Source organism: Poecilia formosa, unplaced genomic scaffold (genome assembly GCF_000485575.1).
Source record: "Poecilia formosa unplaced genomic scaffold, Poecilia_formosa-5.1.2 Scaffold330, whole genome shotgun sequence".
NCBI classification, from domain to species: domain Eukaryota; kingdom Metazoa; phylum Chordata; class Actinopteri; order Cyprinodontiformes; family Poeciliidae; genus Poecilia; species Poecilia formosa.
In genome coordinates, this window is record NW_006800269.1 from 51,753 (window position 1) to 73,894 (window position 22,142).

Here is a 22,142-nt window from a genome sequence, read left to right on the forward strand (position 1 = left end):
GGTTACGAATCGAACCCACCCTCGTTTTTTTGTTTTTTTTTTCTCCCCCATACAGAAAAACCTAATGAATGAAGGAAAGCTCCGGGGATGATTGAGGTGGAGAATCAGCCAATGAGGTGAGGCGGTCTGGAAGAGGGACGCCTGCCGCAGCCGGTGAGGAGCGGAGGTGGGCGTGGCAACCTCAAATCAGGCTAGACAAGTGTTGGTGGAGGAGGGGGAGGAGGGAGAGAGGTAGGAGTGTGTGTGTGTGTGTATGTGTATGTGTGATGCTACAACCTCCTTATAAAGGGACTCTCTCTCACGTTGTGGCTTGGAAATTAGAGCACATTGCCTAAAAATTGAGGTCTCCAGTATTACGCACACACTCACATACACACACGCCGGAGTCACCGAGAAGCCGCTGCCATGAACCGGGATAGCGTGGATGAGATGATGAGCCGGGCCGAGACGCCTCTCTTCTGGGTCGGCGCGTTCACCGTGGCCACACTGGCGCTGTGGCTGCTCTACAGGCTGCTCACCGGCTTTAGGATATGGATCCTGGGGAACGGGCAGCTTCTCACCCCGAAGTTGGGAAAATGGGCAGGTGAGTCGGATTCCAGCAATTATCACTTCTTCCTTCTCTCCACTTGCAGTTACATGGCGGACCCACGAAACCCCCCACCCCCATCCGCCCCACACCAAAAAAAAAAAGTGGAAGGTACAAACTTCACTTTGCCCTCTGTGAAGAGCTGCATCCTCATGTCGGAGGGGTGAGAAGGGGAAGGTTATGTGAGGTTTGGGTGACTGACTTCAAGGATAGGGTTTGTGTTGCGTAACAGGCGCAGGTGAGCTGTTAATTGACTGACAGAATTTTGGGGCTTTATTTGCTCCACTTTGTTAAAAGAAACAAACATCTGGCTTCAATTGGCTCCCAATCAACCCACAAATGGAGCCGTGTGAAGGAGGAAAGTGGGTAATGGTGTGTCTGTGTGTTGGGAGGGGGGAGAACGGGTGCCCCATATTGGTGAGCCAAAATTGCGCAGGCTATGCGCACTTTTCAATGTGGGGGTCAGCTCTCAGCCTTTTTAAATGGACACTCAGCCACAGACTGCGATGCAGATTGAATAACTACAAGGCACAAATCCAGGTGCCTTGTAGTTAAAATCGCGAACCACGTTTGGAGAGTTTCCGACGCTTTTGATTGACACGTGTCACATTAAAGTTGTGACGGTCCATTGTTTTTTGTCGCGTGCGTCTTCAATCCCCCATCATCTTGGAGGCGGTTCACCCTTTAATGCTGTTTGGATGTCGCTGATTTAAGGTTTGAACTCCGTCTGGATTCTCTCGGTGGAGTTTCTGTTCTGTGGGGAGCAATGGTGTCGCCCGTCTTTGGGTTTGACCCACTTCTCCAGTCTCTGGTGAAGACTGCTACGCAATTTTAAATTTTATTTTAATCTTTTTTTGTTTTGTTTTGTTTTCATTCTTTCTCTCTCGCGTTTTGGTATTCTGGTTTCATCCAAGGAGAACCTGGTGATTTGGGATTACTGTCCATTCTGACGCAGTTATTCTCCGAACTCCTCTAAAAATATTGTCTATGTGATTTTAATTGGTTCTATAAGAGGGGAGATAAATTCTTGGCCCTTCAGGAGTGACTAATGCACCCCCCACCCCCCTGGTGGCTCTGACGGAGTATGCGGAGGAATGCCGCTGCACTGATGAATCATGCTTGTTCATCGTCATCAATTGGGTCTTATAGATTCTGATCACCCCCCACCCTCCCTCCTCCACCCTTCTCCACCCGCTTCTCTTCTCCACCCAGAGAACGAAGCCATTTATATTCAGATATAGCACTAACTTCATCCAAAAAAAAGGTTTCTGTCCTGCGTAACAAGAAGTGACTCATTATGCGTATTAATTGTGATCCTCCTGCAGAGTTCTCCCCCCTCTTCTTCTTCTTTTATTCTTTTTATTTTTTTTGTTTTTGTTTTTGTGAATCGAGCATGACTCAGGGGATTGGCCCCTTCAGCCGCAGTGGAGATTTACCTTCATCCTAACTTTTCCACACATGTTGTTTTGCGTAACATGTGAAGTTTGCATGCCACTCCCTGAAACCAATGGCCGCCACCAGTTTGACGACTCTGACGTTCGTCGCAAATCACAACGGCTAAAAGAATGGCTCTCTTGGGGTGAACGTGTAGGTGTGTGTGTGTGTGTGTAAGCTGTGCGTCATGGATGAGCTGTTTTCCTCAGCAGGTTGGACCTGATGCGCCTGTGCAGCCAGTTCAGCCGGCGGTGGCGATTTTTGTATTTGTTTTTCCTAAACACAACTGGGGGGAGTGTGACTCGACAACTTGAAGTTTCAATCTGAGTCACTTTTATTGCTCTTTATACATATCGCATTGCCTCTAAAAAGTCTTAATTTGGGGGCCTACTTAAAGTAAATTCCTCATTGATCTGGTTACAAAATGATGAAACTGGAACAAAACCAGCAGTGCTTATTAAACTGTCGACTTTATCTTGGATCACACAGAAGGTGTGTGTGTGTGTGTGCGTGTGTGTGTGTGTGTGTGTGTGTGTGTGTGTGTGTGTGTGTGTCCTGTTGTGTAATGGCAGTGTCTTGTTGCCAGAGGCTACCCAAGAAATGATGAGGCCCTAAGCGGAGTGAGTTAGGGGGGGCCAACTTCTTTATACTTTTTACCCCATTAATATTTTTCACAGATGCATATCAAACTTGAGGCCCGTGGGCCAAATTTGGCCCACCATTACTATTTATGTGGTCCTTCAAGAAAACAAATTGTGCTTAAATATTTATCGGTCAAATCAGTTTTTATTTATATAATACCAAGTTGTGTCAATGTGAAAGAATGCTAAATAATTATTTTAATTCTTTGAATCCAGACAGCTGTATTTCAACAGTATAATGGCTGGTTTTATTAATGCACTCCGACGCCCAAAATGAGTTTGACCTGCCTGCTTTAAGGTACGACTCCGTCAACAACCTTCAAGGAATGGAGGGTCTTTTTAATCACTACGGCCCAAATCACTGTCCAAATTTGTGCCCCAAACAGACAGTTTGTGCTAGAAGCAGTTTGTAGCCCAAAGTCTGTACAGCAAACCAGCAACTATGGTACCGACTCCTGCAGCCACGCAAGAAATCCTCCTGTACTTCGAGAACATTTGCTGATGAGGTTGTAAATTGTGATAAAAATCAAGTATCAGTGACAAATTCTTTCATTTCTTCGAGGCGAAGGGGGGGAGGGTTAGTTGCTTATTTTCATTTCAAGCTGCAAAAAAAAATCTGACTGACTTAGCTGATTATCTGGTAGTTATGGTAACTGGCATTTCCTGGTTGGACAGGTTTGAGTCCAATGAGGAATGCTTTCTGAGAGAGGCGTTTTGTTTTTTCTTTAACAGATGGGTTTTTGTGTTTGAGAAACGGAGTGGTGAAATAACTCCGTAGCTGCTGCGCCGTGTGTGTGTGTGTGTGTGTCTGTGTGTTTGGATGAACCTCTGCAGTTCTTACACACAGCTCAGGGATTCCACAGGAGTTTCTATTCAGATGACTGGGACTCCTAGTGGCAGAATAGGAGCATTGCAGCATGAGTTAACAGTTTCCTCTCCTCTTATGTTAGCAGGACGGGCTGTAGCTTTCTAACTGATGAAGCCATAAGCTTAACGCTCTCAATCCCCCCCCCCCCCCCCTTTGTTATCCACTTGATTACAAAAACAAAATAGACTGTATCTTCTTGATAAGGTTAAGCTGTTTATTTCAAAAATAAAAACGATACAAATGTAAATTATAGACAAAAACCACTACAATAATTATACAAATGAGGTCAAAAACCGCTTCAGTAACTCCTCCACTAACCAGAAACCTTATGTAATTCAGTATTGAATTACATATTGAAATAAGTAATTTAATCTGCAAATTTACAAGAGGAACTTGATCTCTAATATTACATGAGTTTTTAACCTGTAATTTATCGTTGTATACTTTTTTGTACACTTTTTAAAAAATCATTGTAAACTTAAATCATAAGAAAGATGAACTGAATTTATTCTGAAGATCTGAAAAATTTAAACTGAATTTAGGCATCCACACAAGTATTTCCCCTTTTTTTTCTTTTTCTTTTTTTTTCTTTTTTTTTTCCAATGCTCAGGTCAGATTCACTTTGCAAAAATGAAAATGTTAGTGCAGAATTCTTAGCTAATAAAACGTTTTTGTTTTTTAATAATTTTTGCATCTTTCTAGTGCAGCACTCCTTGGGCTTTCCTCGCTCCCCCTCCCTCCTTCCCTTCTCCAGTGTCAGACTCCAGCTTGCCATATTATGTAATCGAGCAGTGGTGTCTGCGCCGCTGCCTGCTTGTAAAACTTCATTACAGGGGAAATAAATTTAGACCGAGGGGAGCTTTTTATTTTTTTCTGTGTGTGAGGATGGGAGTCTGATGGGATGCTGCTCCGCTTCCACCCTTCCTCCCTTCGGACATCAGTTTATTCAGAAAATGTCTCCATTATGTAAGGAGGATGCAGCCATTCTTCAGCACAACACACGACTGACGAAGGCAATAACGGGAACATTATTGTTTCTAATGCCAGTTTGGAAATGACACCTCTGCGAACATGAACATATGTTTTTAACTGAAGGAAATATTTTATGAATTGGGTTTTCATGTGCACACATGTGAATGAAATCCATCCTCGTGCGCGTCTCAATGGATGCGGGGTCTCTCCTTTTATCCTTGTGAATGTGCTTCCCTCCCTCTCGTGCTCTGGATGTGTGGGCAGCGGGAGCGCGCACGGCTGTTCACGTGAACACGCTCCGTCGCACGTGTCGCCGGGATGGAAGGAACGCCGTAGAGGAAACTCGACTGTCGGTTCGAGTCCTCCTCTGACCTTTTGCACACATTCTCCGTCCTCAAGTGATCTCTCTGCATCACCGTCCCTTTTTTTAGCTCTATTTTTGCCCATCTGAAATATTTGTTTTCCTGTTAGCACCCTCTCACAACTCGTAATAATGAAAGTAGGTTTTTAGCATTTCTTTATACCGCTCCTGTTTCAATCTTTTTAAAAAGATTGACTTTTCCACTTATAATGGTTGCTTTGACATTCCTGAATGCCAGCATCAATAGTGTGCCACTTAAAGCAATTCTTTACATGCTTAGGTTTTACTTTTTTTAAGTGGTTGTTTTTGAAATGAAACTATAGCTTGCTGTAGAGACGTACTATCGATATCATAAATACAGAGCCCATTTTGCCGATACTAATACTTTTTATTATTATTGAGTTTGACATATCATTAAACTTCTGATATTTAGCAATTTTTTTGTTTTAATTTTTTTTTTAATTCAAATCCAGGACAGAATTTGAAAAAAGGTCTAAAAATACTTAAGCATATTAACATGACAAATGGTAATGATACAAAAAAGTACAAAATATCGTTTGAGAGTCAATTGAAAACGGTCTTTGAAGGGGAGTTGAGGGAAAAAAAATTATACTAAAATAAAATTTAAAAAGAATCTGAAACTGAGTATTTGAAATTTTATAATTAAATTTTAATTTATGCTGCAAACAGAGTAGAGCTAGTCGATACTAAATATCGATATTACCAAGTCGATCCGATACCTATGGAGACTTGGTTTTAATATCCATCTTGAGTCGTCTGGCTCTATTCTTTATTTGCAGCATAAATTTAACTTGGTCTGAAGGAAAACATCTGGACAATGGATGAGAAATGTTTGCATGTGTTGGAGAACTTTAGAAGAGAACCTGAAAACAATTTGTTCCTGTTGTTTTTAAGGTTTGTAAAAGTTGCTGAAACTCTGTAGAAACTTAATTAAAACATGTCCCCACTTCCCCTCTTGTGCTACTATTTCCTTACCATATTGGTGTGTTTATCTCACCTCTCAAAAGATAAGTGCATCAGTGCAACCCCCTCGGTCATACAGTTTAAGTTTGAACCACCAGCATGACTTGACACTGCTTGTCTGAAGAAAATGTGGTCCGTTCAGTTTCAGATATCGTCTGGCAAAACGTCAGTTCTTCTAGGACATTCTCGTAGGAATGTTCTGTATGAAGTTATGCCGTTATCGCATTACATCACTTAGGCTGTGTCCAAATATTTGCAAAAACTCACTAGATAAACATGAAGGCTGTTGTTGGGTTCAAATAGCTGAACTTTCAACTAGGCTTTTAAATATTTCTGGCTGCAGGATTAAATTATTTTTTTTCTCTCCTTATAATAGCTGTTGGGAGTCATACTTCATAATGAAGTTTTTAAAACAAAGAAAAATAAGTAGGCGGGGATAAATGGAGATGCTGCTTTAAGAAAAGAAGAAAAAAAAATCCTGAATTATTTATTGTTCTCTTCCCCCAAAAATAGATGCAGGTTTTATCTTGAACAGCTCTGAAGTACATGTTCTGTTATTTCCCCCCTTTCCCTCTCTTCACTTGGCCTGATCAAGATTTATTTTAGTCTTGGTTTGCATCACCCATGTGACTTCCCTCCTCCTCCTTCCCCTCATCTGTGTTTTGAATGTGAAAGGTGGGGAAGACGAGAAGAGGTGGGCGATATGGACTTAAAGTTTTATCAACATATTTTGTGGCGCTACTGTTACAATAAGAACTGTTACTTTTGTGTTTCCGTTGACTGCGTGGCACAGCAATCATGGCTTCACAAACACAAATGTTGCTCTTGAGAAATATCCCCATTTGTCAAGAAGTGTGATTTGTACACAGGAACTAGATATTTTACCATATTTTTCAAATGTGTTGAAGCTCTCATTGAAGGAAAAATGGTAAAAGAACCTTGACGATACGTCAGTTTCGGGACTTCTTAAAACGTCATTAATTGGAATTTATCGTCACCGTGATGAATCAAAATTCTAAGTAATTTTTGACAATAAATAATACGATAAATGTCCACCCCTAAGGTTGTATTATATTATTATTATTTATGGGGATGGGTACCGACCGATTATGTAACGCTGAGCAACATGACTGCAGCCTATTTGCAGTCGGCTTCACTAACGCCAGTGTTGTCCCTGTCCTCTGTGCTTGCAGCGGTAATGCAGGGTTGGGTGGAAGTCTCTGGACCGAGCATCCTCCTCCTCCTTGGCGTGGCGGCCACGGTGACAGGTGTGATGAGGAGGTTGGGGGGGAGGAGGGGAGGAGGTTTTGATTCTGATTGGTATTCAGGTGTTGCGGCAGGAGGGGAGGAGGGGAGGAGGTTTTGATTCTGATTGGTATTCAGGTGTTGCGGCAAGCAGCTCCCAGACGAGCCAGCGCAGGCGCTGCTATTTTTACTCCCCTCGCTGCTTTTTTTAGACTCTCAGAACAGTGAGCAGGCTGCAGGCAGGGGCTGCTCCGCTGCGGAGGGAGGGGAGGGAGACGGAGAAGGCTGGCTAGGGGATGTCTACACCTCCTGAATGTGTTGAGCTGCGGTACAAACGCGCCCCCTCCAGGTCACGCCGGAACACTGCAACGTTTGGAGCTCTTCCTTCAGAAGGTGCTGGGTATGGGTGGCAGAACATGGACAGCGAGGCAACAGCCAGCCCCCCTCATTACACACGCACATACACACACACACACACACACACACACACACACACGCTCTGCTGTCGTCAGTGCTGCTGTCACTAAACATGCCGGCTTGCGTACACCGCCTTTGTTACGTTGGCGCTTCATGTCACTGATGTCATGCGATGGTCACGTGAGGTTTGGGAGGAGGGAGACGGGGGATATTAACTCCCACTGGGATGAAAAAAAGGCATAATGAGCTTGTGATATTATTTATTTTAGCTCTACAACTATGAATTTCTTAGGACATGAATGCAGCAGAGTCAAACTCGGCTGCTGGGCAAAATTTATTGAGACAATGGTTCCATTATATAATGGAAGTGAGGCTCGCCATTCAGAAACTGGTTGCGTGAATAAAAATAAGAGGCATGTATGTATCGTTGCCTGACTTGTCCGGGCAAATCGCCTTCGCTGTAATTCCCTCCTGCTGGTAAAGCAGCTAATTATCTGTAATCTGGGTTTAAAAGATGACAAATCAAGATGTTTATCTGAAATCTGGGGATGTGCATTTGACACGGTGCAGATTTTCAATGTACCGTGACTGTCCGTCTGTTAGATAAAAACCCGTATCAGTGTTGTCCTGCTTTTAACCCTTTAAAAAATGTTTGGGAAATATTTACTTCATGCAGATGACATCTAATTTACATGTAACGAGAAAAGAAAACAAACAGTTACACAGTGCAGGTTCTTTATTAGAAGCGCAAACTTGGAAAATTACAAACCGCATTCCTAAAATGCACGACGTGTCTGACAGGAACGTCAATCTGAAACGAACCGGTCAGCAGGACTGGTTTGAGGTCGGAGAGCATTCCTGCATTACTGTTTATCTACGTGTGTGTGTGCGCGTGTGCGTGCGCGCGCGTGCGTCGTGGTTCAAGCTGTTTTTGCTGTACGTGCATTCTTGCTCTCCATTCCCAAAATGGGGTAAACGAGTTTCTGATGCATTGAGACTTTATTTAAAAATGTGAATTTCTTTTACTTGTCTCCTTGAAGGAGTTTCTTGCCGTTTGTCAGAAGGTCTTCCTCCAGTTGGACAGATTCTTTCCTATAAAAGTATCTCCAGCGCTTTTTTGGGGGGAGGGGGGAATGCCGCAAACCCCCAGTTCCCTTCATGTCGGCAGGGGTACCACCCTCTTCCTCCTCAGCCATTTTTCTTTGCAGCATCTGTAGCCTCCTCCCTGCCTCCTTCGCCACCCCCCACCCCCCTTCACCTGCAGCTGCAGCCTCAACCAGATTTGGTTCAACCCGTGCCCATTGAGGCTTTTCTGCCTGGGAGCGTTTCATTCTTAACATTGCGGGGTAGAAGAGGAGGGGGAGGGGGTGGAGGTTTAAAAATAACCAGGGATTCTTGCTCTCTCTTTCCAGCTCCTCTCATTCACTCTCTTCTCCCTCTCTTCTTCTTCTTCTTCTTCTCCTCCGCTCTGATCTCCATTCTGTAGATCTCCTCCACTCTTTTGTTCTCTTGCTTTGCTCCAGTTCTATTTTTAGCCACCCCTAGGATCCCTCCCTACCCCCACTTCACCCTCCTTCCTCCCTCTCCATGTTCGTCATCACTCCCCTCCCCTCTTCTCTGTATCTCCCCCCACCCTGTCATCTTCCTTTTTTTTTTAGCCCTTTGCAAGAGAATGTCCTCTACCTGCATAAATTTTTCATCAACCTTTTTATATATACATGTACAGAGATGCTTTTACAACATATCGTGTGTATGCTTTTGTACTCTTGTAAGCAGCACTAAACTCCTTGACTGTGCTCTCTGATCAATCAGTTTGGTTGGGGTTGATGGGCAGCACAAGTTTAAAAAAAATAGCTTCTTTTTTTTTTCTTTCCTTGACAAGGTGAAGCTCTTGCTGCCTCCGACTCCTCAGCCCTTCCTGCCGTCGTCTTCTACGAGAATCGGCTGCTTTCACCAAATCCTTTCTTCTCCACACTTGACTTGCCGCTGGTACCTCCTGTCCTCCGCTCGTTTTCTGAACTAGGGAGCATCGACGAGTACGTCACAAAAAGCAAAGCGTCTGGGGTTAATTTGAATTTAAAAAAAAAATTACTTTATTGATACCAAAGACGAGCTAAATGTTGTACCTCATGTTAATTCAAGGTTCTTCTGAGCTGTTGAAGGCTGTGGACAGGAAGGATTCTTCGCCCTCTGATCTTGACTTTGAGCCGATTCGATATGCTCCTCAGTAACTCCATGTCTCACTCCCTAAATGCTCTATTTTTGTGTCGGTCTCTTTAAATCACTGTTGTGATGGTGATCGTTCACACGCTCAGTTATGGTATAGATGTCGTCTTCATGAGGCTGGCAAAGAGCAATCCGATCTGTAACTTCAAACCAACCCTCTAGGCCAGGGCTTCTCTTAGTTTCTCACCGTCTCCATCCTTTTTGCTACAGATCGTCTCTGGGGTTTTATTCCATGGTTGTCATCTGATTTTTTTTAATTATTTTTTTAATGTAAGATGTTCTCATTTATTTTTATATAACCACCACCCCTCTCTGTATTGCACGTCGGCTCTAAATATGCTGCCGTACGGCCTCTGTCTTCCTGAGCAGCAGCAGATTTTTTAAAATGTTTTTTTTTTACCTAATTCTTGAAGTCAGCAATATGTTTACAATTTAAAAAGCAGAAATATTATCTGATTACATGCTGTCTTGTTTTTCTTATTTATTTGAACAAAGTATGAACCAACTGAGAACAGAATTGGGGGAAGGAATGGCAAGAAAAAAAAATATCTGTGCGTACCAGTGTATAAATCTGTTTTATTCAGGACATGACCGGAGTGTAAGTGAGGGAAAAACAAACCTGACACACACAAAAAAGCTTAAATTGGCTGATTTAATGAAACACCTCTGTAAAATCTGGACACACAGGCTTTACATATCTAAGCCATTTTCCCCAGCAGATGAATGTTATTGCAGGGTGTGTTCAACTGAATTTGTGTCGACTGTCTTTGTGCACAGTAAGATTTTCTGGCTTGACTCCATATCGGGGCGTTGACTGATGCAAGTGGCCAAACCTGCTGCTGCTGCTGCTGCAGCTGGGTCGTAACTTTTTTTTTTAAACAAAGATCTGATTTGTGACTGCCTCACCGAGAGGAAATTCAGTCATTAGGGATCATCGTTTAGTTTTTTTTCCCCCTGCACTGAAGCGTGACCGAGTCATTGTAACAGTTGGATTATATTTGTCACACTTGGAAGTTGTGATTTCAGTTGAAATATTTTAAGTCCCAACTTTGAGACTCTTAATATTAACTTTGTTATTCGTACTGTGAGCTTGTCAACATTGACCTCCACTGACCTCTCACTTCTTTCCCTCTCGTTTCTCCCCAGTTGTGACGGGAGCCACGGACGGCATCGGGAAATCCTACGCGGAGGAGGTGAGGCTCCCTGCTACTTGTTGTTGTTTTTTTTTTTTTTCTTTGTTGGAAAATCTGTGACTCATACTGTTCACTCATAGGTCACAGTAGGGAGAGTGTGTGCAGGCGTATCTAGGTGCACACAGACTTGTTGCACAAAAATATGATGATAACAATATTAATAATAATAATAATAAATCCTACATCCAAAAGCTGCACCAATTTGATCTTTTTCTAGCTGATGCTGGTTTTTGTTGTTTAGGACTGACTGGTCGTTTCTGAAATTTTTAATTCTAAGGACGATGCTATGATGTACGCAGGAAGAAAATATGTGGCAGGTTTCTTGATTACTTTAGCTTCGTTACATACAATAATAATAATAAAAAAAACATTTGGAGCTATCGCCACAGATGCATCCAAGCGTATGTCTCTTACCTTTATTTGATTTAATATATGCCTTTACTGGCAAATCCAAAGTGCAGAACTTATTGACTTTGATAAAAGTCTAAGTTTTGGGCGTTTCGATCAGAGCCAGTCAAGTCTAATATGATTTTGATAAAAAAATATATATATATATATTAGTGCTCCTTTGGCTGTTTGCACCTCAGATGAGTTTTGCACTTTTTTTTTTCTTTTTTTTTTAATAGTGTTCATGTACAAAAAGGCAGCTGCTCACCTCTTTAACCTTTCAGCTATTCTACCATAAAAGCATGTTCATCATTTGACCTCCTCTGTACTCACCATCAGTAATAAAACTACCTGTTCTTCATCATCATGATGATCAGGCTGTGTGACATGATTCAGGCTTCTCTCCTCTCTGATTTGCAGTTGGCTCGTCGAGGGTTTGCCATGATGTTGATCAGTCGCTCCCAGGAGAAGCTGGATGACGTCGCCAGGTCACTTGGTGAGCTTTGGCCTGAATGAAGCTGATTGTTTGGCTGCTGGTTTCTGTTTGGGCCTGGGAGCTGGACATGTGAGCGCAGGGAGCGAGGCGACGCGTTAGACGCCCGCACTGCTTCCCCAGTTCGTTTGATGTTGAAAATAGATTTCTAACATTTGTTCTGTTAAAAAATTTAAATGTATTTTTAACAGAATAGATTATTAGGTTCCAAACAGAGAGGGTTGAGATTGCTCAGAATGTTCTGGCTGATTTCAATCTTTTTTAAGCTACTTGCTTAACTATTTTAGAGATTTATTCATGGAATGGAAATTAAATGTTGTTGCAACTCCGATAGTCCAAGTATCTTTAGAGAGCCGTTGCGGATGGTGACGACCTGTATAGACAGTCTGGTTGGTTTGGGGGGATGTGAACGTGTCATTAAACTCTGATGCAGACCTAAAGAACAAACCTATAAACCTTGGTCTCAGTACAATTGAAGTGAACTCTGGTGCGGTTTGAATGCATATGTGAACTCCAAGCGGACCAGAGACCGCTTCAAAAGCAGGAAGCGGGCTGCAGCGCAGGGCATTCTGGGTAAATGCAACCAAAGCAAACACACGAGTCTCGCTCTGGTGGTCTTTCACCAGAGACGAGAGAAATCCCACAACCGCTAAAATCTGACACAACTCCTTTTTGCGAAGAAGTTGCGTTCAGCGTCTTCTTCAGAGTTTTGTTTTTGTGTGTCATTTCCCTGAGTAGCTTTTGGTGCAGCGCCGCCACAGGTGAGGGAGAGAACAGTGTGCCCTGCCAAATTAACCAAAACCTTTGAACGGTGTGAAAGCAAGCTGCAAATGTTAGACTTTTGATCCCAGATCGAACCAACGCTACCAGACTATCGGGTGTGAAGACGCCCTTATTCCTCTGAACACCCAAATGATGCTGAAAACGGTTCTGGGCCTCCACAAGTCACAGGAAGATTATCTAGCAACCGTTAGCCTGGTACTGATGGGAAGGGGAAGGAAGCTATAGTTTTTTTTTTGTTTTTTTTAAGAGTACCTCGCCTTTCGTGCAATTAAATTACACAAGTTCTTTGCATTGCACAACTCAAGTGGTGCAATGCAACCTGCTGTTTTACTTCCTCTTTGTTCAGAGGGAAGAAGGGATTAATATCCGCCCTGCTTCGAGAAACTGCGCCAACTTGTTTCTGTGTTCACATTTCCTCCTGCCTGCGGTGGAGATCCGTCCACCTCTCTGCTCTCTGTCCAGATTTCGGCTGCATGACGAGCGTGCCCCGTTCCTCCGTAAACGTTGCCCTCTCCCGGAGACTCGCCGTCTCATTCCCATCTGTTTCTGACAGTTTCCCACAGCGCGGTTTCCCCCTGTCGTGCCTCCAGTCGACAGAGGGGGCTGATGGGTAGTCACGAGCGAGGAGCGGCGTGCCAATTACTGGCACGCCTCCCTCACGATTAGCCTGACAAACCCAACCTGCCCTACGTGTAACCTGGCAACCCTCCTTATCCCACCTGTGATTTAGTTTTTTTTACTGCCATGTTCCACTCAGACTTATTTCAATCTGTTTGTTTTTGTCCCTGAACTTTGTCTTCAACATGCAGGAGGCTCTTACTACTTTTGTCAAAGTGTTTCAGACTTTATACATTGCAGTCCATCCTTTAGTTGTTGTTTGTAGTTGAAATCTCTCCCACTTTTTATCCTTTGTCTTTTGTTAAATTTAAATTTTTGGTTTTTTTTTTTCTGGGCCCAGATCTGTAGAGCGTAAGCCGACTCCGTTGACTGAGTTCATGTTTCAGGTTCATCCCAGCAGTTCTTCCTCTGCTAAACAAGTATTTGGACAATGGGTTGTAATTGCAGCAGAAACGTCAAACATGAAGCAGAGGGGGTCGAAGAAGACCACCACTCTAGTTTGTTGGTGCACAGCGCCCTCTTCAGTTCATGTCCAACACCGACTGGGAACAAATTTTACAACAGGAACATCCAGTTGGGTCTAATTTAGGAAATTTGGGAATTGATAGTGAAAGACCTTTTAAACATGCACTGTTTTAACCGTCCTTTTTTTTTTTCCTCTTGAGAACAAAGACTTTCTCACCTTTCTGTGTAATTGTTACCGAGAAATGAATGAAGTCTTGTTTTCCTCTTACAGAGGAGCAGTTTAAGGTGGAGACCAGGACGATCGCTGTCGACTTTGGCAAGCTGGATATTTACTCCAAAATTGAGGAAGGACTGGCTGATCTGGAGATTGGTGTTCTTGGTAAGAGCGGACTTGTTTTTTTTTTTTTTTTGTTTCTTTATTTCTTTCTGTGTGTTTGTTTTCTCTGTGTCGTATCGGTCGATATTTATCCTGCTTTGTGTGACTTTCCTTAGCTCTCCTTTTTAATTACTATTTTTTATATAAGTGATTATACCCTGGATCCTAAATGGATGATTTTGAAAATCTGTTTTTAATATTGCATAATGGTCAAACTTTCATTCACAGCTTCAGAGGTGAAATCCAGAAAAATCTGAACTTTTAATGTTTTCCCTTCAAGTCCATCAAAACAAACTCCCTCTATTAATGCACCAACCATGTTATTTGATCTGTGTTTTCTGTTTTTATACAAATCCGATGAAGGTTGAGGATCCATTCTTTGATGCATAAATGGGAGAAAATCCCTCAAGTCCTTTTGTTTGTTTGTTTTTTTTTTAAACAATTTCAAATCCAGAAGCAAATCCTCTTCTTTTAGCCTGCATGTTATGATTCTTTAGAAATATTCTTTGTAATCCAAAGTCTCTAAGTTGATGTAACAAAAACTCAAAATCGAGACGATTGAATCTGGAAAAGTGTCAAATCTTGTCATTATAACTTGCAGGAATCCCAGAGATGCCAAAGATTAAAACGTCTCCCGTAAAACCAAAAAATACAATTCAAAAAGTTGACAATGTCTTGCTATGTCTTCTTTTAGACATAGCACATTAAATCTTCATAAAATGTTGAAGACTGACATGTTCCACAGAGAGAAGCTTAGCTTTGCTATTGTAAACTTTGGGCTTTATGCTGTTGCTGAATGAGAGGCTGGAATTGTCTTGAAATTGAGGAACATCTTATAGTTTGACTTTGGATCGGTTTATTTGTGTCTTGGCACCATGTTTTCTTCCATCCATCCCTTTCAATCGGGTATTATGACCGTTTGGCATAAAATCTCCCACCTACTTTTTTTTGTTTTTTTTTTTTTTTTTTTTTTAGGGGAAGAAAAAAACCTGCTCTACCTCTTGAAATCATTCAGAAACATTTCAACAAACCTTTTATTTTTCCGTTGTTTCTTCAACGTCCCCGGGGTCAGCAGTGTGTGTGTGTTTGTGTGTGTGCCAAGCGGTGACGTTGGCCGTACATCTACAGAGTTCACGCTGTACTTTTCAGCTGAACATTTAAGGAACTCTTTGTTCTTTTTATGATACCAGTTGTGCTCCACTGGTTGCAAGGTGTGGCTGTGTCTGCCGTTTTGTGAATCCCTTCCCTGTGCTTGCTGGCTTTTGCTGCCACCTTGTGGTTGATGAAGATGTTTTTTTTTTTTGTAAAACTCTGAAGCTCTTATATGTTTTATGAACACATAAAAACATATTTTTCTTTCTATCAACAGTTAATAATGTAGGTGTTTCCTACCCGTACCCTGAGTATTACCTCCACATTCCTAACCTGGAAAATGTGAGTAAATCTGGTTTACTGATTGGGGGGAAATCTCCTGAAATCAAGTCCTTTTTTTTTTTTTCTTCTTTTTTTTTTTTAACAAATACCTCTTTAATAATTTTTTTTAATTGAACTCCTAACTTGAACGTACTTTCCCTGTGTTTCAGTTCATCACAAACACCATCAACGTCAACATGACCTCGGTGTGCCAGGTGAGGATTCTGCTCTGTTTTTCCTAAAAACTGTAAATTGTCCATCAGTGCCGCGACCCAAAGCCAGCCTGTTGCTTTTACCTTCCATACTTTCCTTTATTTCCTCTACTTTTTCCCCCTCCTCCTCTTCTTGCTCTTCCCACCCTGGTACCTGCAGTGTCTCGGTTGTTCCCAAAGCAACGGTGGACTACACCAACGCTGTCTGTGCTCGCCACCCACGCAACGCTTTCTCTCTGCTGCTTTTTTTTTTTCTGTCCATCTCTCACCCTGCTACTTTTAGTCATTTTTTTCTTTTCTTGTCATCTTTCTTCTCCTGCTATTGTTTGCAGTTATTAATACCGACTGAACTCATTGTGTTTTGTTTTTGTGTTGTTTTGTAGATGACTCGCCTGGTGCTGCCCAAAATGGTAGCGAGGTGAGTTGTTGGGGCTTCCATGTTTTGCGACATGACTGCAGTCAAACAGCAGAGTGATGGAGTGAGGCACACACACCTCAACTAGGATCTCCACAAACAATTATCATCTTTTGAGAGGAATGCTGTTTTCTTTATATATATATATTTATATATAAACCAGATAGTTTTCATTCGGAAGTGGGAGGAGAAATTAGTTTTGTTTCTTCTTCTTCTTTTTTCCCCATCACTGCATCTCTTTCCTTCTCCTCCTTTGTTCGCAATGCTGACAAGCTTTCAATTCACACAAAGTGCTCTTCCCACCCGATTGGCTGCTCCGTTCCCATGTGATTCCCGCCGGCCAATGGAAACGGAGGCACATTTGGTGCCGTGTGAGGCTGTAGCGTCTTCACTACATCACTGCAGCAACAGGCTGCCATGGCAACGCAGACAGGCCACTACCATCCCCTGACTCTGTATGTGTGTGTGTGTGTGTGTGTGTGTGTGTGTGCGCGCATGCAGGATTAACTTTCTATGAAATTTGCCATAACTGTCTAAATGTATTAATAAAGAAGTTTGCTTCTGAGGAAGAAATGTGACGTACAGAACGATTTTTGTTTTTATATCTGCTCTGCTGGATTCCTACAGTCTGGAAAATATCTAGAATTTGTGTAATTATTATTTTTTTTATTTAAATCTAGAGAAACATCGACAAAGAAATGGTGGGGAAATATTTGCATTTCCAGACTTTATTCTCCTCTCCATCTTCGAAAAGTTCTGCTCATTCTGAGTATTTAGATTTTTTTGTTCTGCTCTTCCTGAATTTACTGACTGAACTTTTGTTGCTCTCTCAGATCCAAAGGTGTCATCCTGAACATCTCCTCTGCCAGCGGCATGTATCCCGTCCCTCTGCTCACAGTCTACTCTGCAACCAAGGTATGCGCTTTATCCGTTTTTGTTGTTTCAAATCCTGTGGTAAGGATTTGAAATCATTAAAATCACACAATGCAGCAGCAACATTACGTCACATTAAAACAATAACATAATGTCCAGACTTCATGTGCATTCATTTAGTGGAGCGAAAATATCACAAGTCGGATGATCAATAACCGGATGTTGCCACAAACCACGACAGGAAGTAGTTTGGGGATCATGTTGGGTTTTTAGTGACTTATCACACGAATAAACTTATTAAAGTGTGATTTTAACTGCCTTTCTTATTTAATAGACATGGTGCAATTGCTTTTTTTTTCTTTTTTTTCTTTTTTTCTCGACATTAGTGGAATGGCTTATTGATATCCCTTTAGCAGTTAAGTCTGATCAGCCTGAACTTATTCAGTGAGATTCTTTGGTTAAAAAACATTTATTTTAGGACTTTTTGCACATTTTTCCACCATGGATACCAACAGATTCTGTGTAAATATTGGTACGTCACTTAAAACAGTAACTGCTTCTGCAAACTGATGTAGAGTCTTTGTTGCAGTGAAACATGTTGCAACTAACTTTAGGTTAAATTCTCCAGATAAAAACAGTGTCTGACTTAAAAAAAAACAACCATAAAGAATGACTTATTTTTGCCTAACTCTTGATAAAAGTTAACTTAAAACTACACTAAATTACAGACATAAAAACAGGCGAGGTCAAACTGACCACTCGGCGCCATTCATGATGTCTCACAGGTGTTTTTAGTGCCGGACGTTCAAATTGGCCCATTCTTCTTCTTCTTCTGTGACTTTTTACTGCTGATGAAAAGCTTGACTGTATTTTACACCTCTGTTCGCAGGCGTTTGTGGACTTCTTTTCCCGCGGCCTTCATGAGGAGTACAGACGGCAGGGCATCATCATTCAGGTTGGTTTGGGCCTTGTCTGCTGAGGCCGAGTCGCTACTTCATCTTTTTTTTATGAGTACGCCATGCCCAGGGAGTTCTGATGTAAAATCTTGATGCATGGAGCTGAGGAACCGGTAGACATTACAACAGTAAAATAATTTTGATTCCTTCTTGGATTTTGATCCACAACTTTTTTTTTTTTTTAAACCCCTTATATGATAAGATTGAAGGAGACTTGAAACATACAGCTTTTTAAATTCCTGCCTCTTAAATGAAGTGTAGCTATTTTTTTGTTTGACTAAAAATGATAATAAATGTCGTCATTTTTGCTGGACAATAAATGGTCCCTCAAGTTATTGCAACAAACTTTTTTCTGATCACCATTTTCAGGTAGTGATAATAATAATGCAAGAACAATTTCTCAAAGATCAATAAACTTTAAATTCTTTTGTACATTTAACTCTGATACTGGAAGACATTTTAGCTATAAAAAACAAGTAAAGAAAACAAACGATAAATAAAATGAATCTGTGAACAAAATTGTCCCTAAAAAAATAGTCTGTTTGTGACCAAATCACCAGACTGAAAACTTTTGTCATCCTGTGTTCAGTAGAAGGAGATGGAGAGAAAAGAGCAATGATAAATCATGCAAATGGAAATTATTGGGGTACTTTTTAATTTATCATGCGATTGATTTATTGTGACGGGCCTAAATTTGGCTCTGGGGAACCGAGAGCCAAATTTAGCTTAAAACATTGTTGGTGATGGAAACATGCTTCACATAAGACGGGGCTTTTCTGTTCAACACTGCGGTGCACTTATGCCACCTTGTGGCCAAAGTGTTCATAAGTGTGAGAGAGATTTGAAGTTGAACTGCATTTTCTCTGTACTGTACCACTACTTGTCATATAGTAAAATTCTGTCTTTTCTCTTTTTATTTTTTTAGAGTGTGCTTCCCTTTTTTGTGGCAACCAAAATGACCCGCATCAGGAAGCCCACCCTGGATAAGCCCACCCCGGAGCGCTACGTAGCAGCTGAGCTCAACACTGTGGGTCTGCAGAACCAGACCAACGGCTACTTCCCCCACGCCGTCATGGTATGGAAAACAAAAATATATATATACAGTTATCGAAAGAGAATACCTAAGTTAAAATTTCTGTTATTCAGGTTAAAGTTTGAAAATACTTTTACTTTTTGGTGCACAGTTTTCCTCTACTTGGTTTTTGGCATTTGTTTAAGTTTTGGACCTTTTGAGGATGAATTAAAAATATTTGCCCAGGATGAACACAAGCCACTTCAATGATTTTTAAAAAAATCTAAATTCAAGTGTAAAAGTTCAAATTTCTTCATGTTCAAGGTTTGTTTAAAAGTCCTTTATATTTGGGAAACATTTTGTTGCTATCAACAAGCTTCTGACTCAGTCATAGCTGGACATTTGACAATGATGTTTATCAAAAATGGTGGTTTAAGTTGGTTTCCTCACCAACAGCCCTTGTATTTAGCAGAGTTTATTAATTTCCTTTGATGTTGAGGTGGGGGCTTGTCTGGGATCCTAATATTGGCCGGATTTATCCATTACAAAATAAGTTTGGGTGTGGCTTTTGAAATCCTTTTCTTGTAGACGTGGTTGAAGGTGAAGCTGAAAAATTTGAAGATGGTTGTTTTCTTTGTGTATCGGCAAAGTGCGTTTGGATTTGTAGCTTCAACTCCTGCACTGTAGTGCTTCCTGCACAAACTGTACGATTACTTTGCTTTTGAGTCTGACGGTTTGAGTGAAATGTTTCAGTTTTGGACACAGATGGGTGTTCCAACAGCACATTGAAAGAAATCAAAACGGTCCATCAAGCTTCTGGAATGATCCAGATTTTACCCCTATTGAAATGTCTGTCATAATTAAAGGTACAACTTGTGCAACAAAACCAGTCAAATTAAATTAACCACCAACTTTGTCAGAATCTTGATGCACTTTTAAGAGGACTGTCAAAGTTAATGCATACAGTTGATCTGGACATTTTAATGCGTTATTACATAACTCAAATTAATGGAACTACCTATTTTGGCCATAGTTCACTGCAGCGTATTATAGGCTCAACACATGGGGTGCAACAAACGGCGAAAGTCGAAAGATTTGTGCAGCAACAAAAGTTAAACATTTTTTGTTGCCAACGCACGTTTGCACATCTACATGTACAAGCCTGAAATTTCACATGCGCAAATTACATTTGGCTGGATGAGGACGAGCGACTGTTGCCTCATCACAGAGGTTCCCATGGAGAAGCACGTTTCTATGTCAACGCTTAAAACAAAATGACTTCCTGGAGACAAAGACCTGGAAAACTGAGAATCTTCAGACATGTTTAGATTGAGAAAATAAAGATTTTCTTAAACATTTTTGTGGAAAACAGTGCATACAGTGGTGGCTTTGATATGAGCTGTATGGGCACTTGCTCAGGGCGGCATCATAAAGGAGTGGGGCACCCAAGAACTAGAAAATGAAATCTTGTCAGTTGTCCTGTGAATAAGTTTGCTACTAATGGCATGCATATGTGGTGGAGTAAGTTTCCCTTAGTTGTTGAGTCCTGGGAGACTACGTCATCTGCTTTCTGGTACAAAAAAAAAAAACACCAGATAATTACTTGCATTTAATTAGTTGGAAAGTGTCAGAAGGAGGGGGTTGCTCAGGGCACCATTCCTGCAAGAACCATAACTCCATATGCATTTATATTTCAAGCGTCCATTGTTGAGTGTAGTAATAAATCACAAAGCTAGAGTGTGATTAATCTGATCTAATTTTTTTAATCTATATGAAACCAACTCCAAAGGTTAATGTTGTGCGTTTGTCTCCTGCTTGCAGGGTTGGGTGACCACCCGGCTGGTGCCGAGCAGCATCGTAATCTTCCTGGGGGCCAGAATGAACCGCCTCCAGCGCACAGGATACCTGCACAGGAGGAGGCTGAGGGAGCAAAGGAACGGAGCCAGTCTGAAAACTGAATAACGGCGAGGCCGCAGGCGACGCAGGCAGCAGCTCCCTTTTCGACCGAGACTGTGCCTAAGGAAGTACGTCGGTGTGCTTCCATCCTCCGGAGCTGCCTTGAAATGTAACCCGTTTTATGCCTTGAGTAAATGTGCACAGCAGACTTAAATCTGCGATAATCTGCCTCTGATGTCTGTCTGGGTAGATGTGGCCAAAGACTTCAGGAAGTTGTGTGGTATAAAGCGCTAGTTTGTTTTTTCTTCTTTTTTCCATCGACACCAACGGTGGAAATAATAAAACAAATTGAAAACCAAACCCTCCTGTAGTAAGCAGTGAAAAATGGTGATGGGCATATTTTTTATATATAATTATTTATTGTATATTTGTAAGATGCACATGTAAAACACAAAATCTGCAGCACCAGCATTGAACCTAGTTCTCTTTACCAATGTGAGATATTTAAAAAAAAAAAAAAAGGCAGTTTATGCTTTTATTATTCCTGTTTATTTGTCTTACTTGACTTGCATTCCTCTTTTTTTGTTTGCTGATCTTGTGTCTTGCAGATCATTTAAAGTGTCACTGTGGTGGGTTGTTTGTATTGACATGTCGCCTCTTCCGTGCTAGTCTATTCAAATTCTTAGTTTCTTTTCTTGTAATATTGCTAGAAACGGTTGGATTCAATGACGGGGTGGTTGTTTTGATTTATCATGGCAGGATCTTAAATGGGAAGAGTGAACCATTATTATTATTATTATTTTCCAATCACTTGACTGTTATTTTTGGTAGTTTTCCTTAATGTATCTGAATGGCTCCAATATTGACAGATCCCTCTGTTAAATGCTGAGCGAATATTTCACTGGAGTTTTTTAATATCAAACTAGGGTTGTCGCATCATCAGCTTTTCATCTGCGTTTTTTATGGGCGATTAGTTCAGATGCCACCAAGTGTTAAATTTTCAAAATCGAACAATGCAAGTGTTTTTGTTTTTTATATACATATATACTTTATGCCTGCTCCAATACCCCATATGATGTGGTCTGACCTGGATCTCTTGTGGTTTTCTTGTGAATTTTTTTTTCTACTCTTTTATTTGCCTTACAAATTGAGCTCCAAATGTAAAATGCATTAATTCTGCTTATCTTTTCTGTTTGTTAATAAAAAGCTTTGGCAGAACAAGCTCTGTGTTGTTTTGTGTGTATGAGCATGTTTAAATTGGAAATGTTTTGTACTACTTGTTAAAGCTTTTAACCAGAATAGTTTTTATACATATT

The 22,142-nt window shown here is 41.2% G+C and overlaps 1 protein-coding gene across 1 annotated transcript; it reads left to right on the forward strand.

Moving 5' to 3' along the window:
- Positions 1-225: 225 nt before the first annotated feature.
- hsd17b12a (hydroxysteroid (17-beta) dehydrogenase 12a) lies at positions 226-22,047 on the forward strand. Its single transcript, XM_007573450.2, has 11 exons — positions 226-583; positions 10,881-10,927; positions 11,735-11,810; positions 13,945-14,052; positions 15,419-15,483; positions 15,633-15,677; positions 16,058-16,092; positions 16,923-17,004; positions 17,852-17,917; positions 18,844-18,993; positions 20,752-22,047. Exons 1-11 carry the CDS (start codon positions 406-408, stop codon positions 20,890-20,892), a joined length of 993 nt encoding a protein of 330 aa, XP_007573512.1. The 5' UTR covers positions 226-405; the 3' UTR covers positions 20,893-22,047.
- Positions 22,048-22,142: the final 95 nt, after the last annotated feature.

Bases quoted from the DNA above. Each gene is read 5' to 3' on its own strand.
- hsd17b12a (XM_007573450.2), top strand. From the start codon at position 406: ATGAACCGGGATAGCGTGGATGAGATGATGAGCCGGGCCGAGACGCCT. The intron at 11,811-13,944 runs GTGAGCTTTGGC...TTCCTCTTACAG, and splicing joins TGACGTCGCCAGGTCACTTG to AGGAGCAGTTTAAGGTGGAG. The intron at 16,093-16,922 runs GTGAGTTGTTGG...TTGCTCTCTCAG, and splicing joins CTGCCCAAAATGGTAGCGAG to ATCCAAAGGTGTCATCCTGA.